Source organism: Diplotaxodon limnothrissa, linkage group LG9, assembly GCF_057381915.1.
Source record: "Diplotaxodon limnothrissa isolate DT_005_m linkage group LG9, D_limnothrissa_male_GT1.1, whole genome shotgun sequence".
Lineage (NCBI taxonomy): Eukaryota > Metazoa > Chordata > Actinopteri > Cichliformes > Cichlidae > Diplotaxodon > Diplotaxodon limnothrissa.
The window spans coordinates 3311206-3314230 of NC_140604.1; the positions used below are offsets into that span (position 1 = coordinate 3311206).

At 43.0% G+C, this 3025-nt stretch overlaps 1 protein-coding gene across 1 annotated transcript; it reads left to right on the top strand.

Annotated features, from left to right (window-relative positions):
• Positions 1 to 972: 972 nt before the first annotated feature.
• Positions 973 to 2787, top strand: LOC146624989 (uncharacterized). Its single transcript, XM_085362581.1, has one exon. It carries the CDS (start codon positions 973 to 975, stop codon positions 2785 to 2787), a length of 1815 nt encoding a protein of 604 aa, XP_085218707.1.
• The last annotated feature ends 238 nt before the right edge of the window (positions 2788 to 3025 follow it).

Below are 3025 nucleotides of genomic sequence, written 5' to 3' on the forward strand. Positions count from 1 at the left end.
TTCAATGGTCACTTCAGCCGGCGAGAGCAGCGGACTCCTGGCTTCATCGTTTTCAGACCCCCGCTTTTTCGCTACTCAAGTTAAACATGATATATAAGTCACTTGGACAACTTAAAAATGTAATTGTTTGCCTTTTTTCGTTGTTTTATTTGTTCCAGAGTAAATCGGTTTGGCTGAGATCAAAGTTATTAGATTATTAGAGTAAATAAAACTTTATTAATCCATCGGGTGGGTTCCTCCAGGATTTTCACACAGCTGAATAAACGTTAAACAGAAAACTGATTAAACAGAAGTGTGAGACGGTCGAGAATTTATGCCAGTGTCCTGTTATATTTTAGATAGCAAGGAGCAGACGGCCGAGTTTATTAAACTCCACCAAGACAGCGGTGACGCAAATTTGAAGGCTAGACTATCCCATTTCGCAACCTCGCACTTCCGGCCTTCTCGGTCTTTGAAGGACCCGGCCCACGTAGACCGCGAAGGCTGGGGTCCTCCGAAGGATGCAGCCGACGTTTTGGGACACAGCTTCTGTGTTTCCTGCTTTTTTTTCTCCTGTGACATCCTGTGCTAATCTCACTGAGCAGGCGTACAGGCACTTTGCAGGCCAAATGTCTCTCACCTTTGCCCTAGAAACAAGTCTAATATTTATCTGTGTCTGTAAGTGTGTTTGCATTGACCCTCAAAAGACTGAATGCCAACTCTCATGAGCACATTTGCAATGTGTGTATGAAAATAAGTGTAACTACTTATTTAATAAAAGGTCACAAAATACCACTAATAAAAGGCCGGTTAGAATAATGTATTTCCCACAACTCACTGCCTCTGTTTGTATCTCTGTCACTGCAGGACCAACGTGGATCGAGAAGTCAGCGCTCTCAGGAGCCCGACAAATTCGTTGAAGAAAGAAGTGGAAGAAAAAAATACAACTGTGACAAGTTTGGGAAATATTTTACTGTGAAAGCTTCCCTAAAAATGCATCAGGTCATCCACACTGGAGAGAGACCGTTCAGCTGTGACGAGTGTGGAAAGTCTTTTACCCAATCTGGACACTTAAAAAGACACCAACTGATCCACACTGGAGAGAGACCGTTCAGCTGTGGAGACTGTGGAAAGTCTTTTACCCACTCTGGAAGCTTAAAAACACACCAACTGATCCACACTGGAGAGAGACCGTTCAGCTGTGGAGACTGTGGAAAGTCTTTTACCCACTCTGGAAACTTAAAAAAACACCAACTGATCCACACTGGAGAGAGACCATTCAGCTGTGATGAGTGTGGAAAGTCTTTTACCCAGTCTGGAAGCTTAAAAACACACCAACTGATCCACGGTGGAGTTAAAGCGTACAGCTGTGAAGAGTGTGGGAAGGATTTTCTTAAGAAGGATTCACTACAAATCCATCAGGTCATCCACACTGGAGAGAGACCGTTCAGCTGTGACTTGTGTGGAAAGTCTTTTTCCTGGAAGAAAGCCCTAAAAAGTCACCATCTCATTCACAGTGGACTTAAAGCGTACAGCTGTGATCAGTGTGGCAGAGCTTTTACTCGCAGTAGCAGCTTACGGAGTCATCTAGTTACCCACTCTGGAATTAAGGCATACAGCTGTGACTTTTGTGGAAAAACTTTCAGCCATGTAGGGTACAGAAATATTCACCTACGCATTCACACCAGACATGATGTGTACAGCTGTGAGCAGTGTGGCAAACAGTTTGCTACAAACAGAAAGTTACGATGTCACATGTTTACCCACTCTGAGGAGAGACCTTATAAATGTGACCTGTGTGAGAAGACTTTTAAATCTCCACATTCTCTGAAAGCACACCAACAGATCCACAGTGGAGAGAGACTGTTCAGCTGTGATGAGTGTGGAAAGTCTTTCACCTTATCTGGAAGCTTAAAAAAACACCAACTGATCCACACTGGAGAGAGACCATTCAGCTGTGATGAGTGTGGAAAGTCTTTTACCCACTCTGGAAACTTAAAAACACACCAACTGATCCACACTGGAGAGAGACCGTTCAGCTGTGACGACTGTGGAAAGTCTTTTACCAAATCTGAAAGCTTAAAAACACACCAACTGATCCACACTGGAGAGAGACCATTCAGCTGTGATGAGTGTGGAAAGTCTTTTACCCAATCTGGACACTTAAAAACACACCAACTGATCCACACTGGAGAGAGACCGTTCAGCTGTGATGAGTGTGGAAAGTCTTTTACCCAATCTGGAAGCTTAAAAACACACCAACTCATCCACACTGGAGAGAGACCGTTCAGCTGTGATGAGTGTGGAAAGTCTTTTACCAAGTCTGGAAGCTTAAAAACACACCAACTGATCCACAGTGGAGAGAAACCATTCAGCTGTGACGAGTGTGGAAAGTCTTTTACCCAGCCTGGAAACTTAAAAACACACCAACTGATCCACAGTGGAGTTAAAGCGTACAGCTGTGATCAGTGTTGCAGAGCTTTTACTCACAGTAGCAGCTTACAGAGTCATCTAGTTACCCACTCTGGAATTAAGGCATACAGCTGTGACATTTGTGGAAAAACTTTCAGCCGGATAGGGAGGCGAAATACACACCTACGCATTCACACCAGACATGATGTGTACAGTTGTGATCAGTGTGGCAAACACTTTGCTACAAACAGAGAGTTACGATGTCACATGTTTACCCACTCTGAGGAGAGCCCTTATAAATGTGACCTGTGTGAGAAGACTTTTAAATCTCCACATTCTCTGAGACGACACCAACAGATCCACACCAGAAAGACTCTACAAGTGCAGTTACTGTGAGGTATGTATTTTTATGTTTATCTTGTCAGCCCGACTGTTTGAAACAACTCTGCTCATCAAATTGTGTTAGCATGTTAGCAATTCTACTGCATGGAAAGGCAGCTCTGAATGATTATTCAGACTCTGATCACAGGTTTTTAGGGATAGTGTTTGAGAATTGTATTACTGTTATTGTAGCATTAAACTAGTATTGATTTAATGTTTTTACTCTTATCGTTTTTATAGCACATTAAATTGA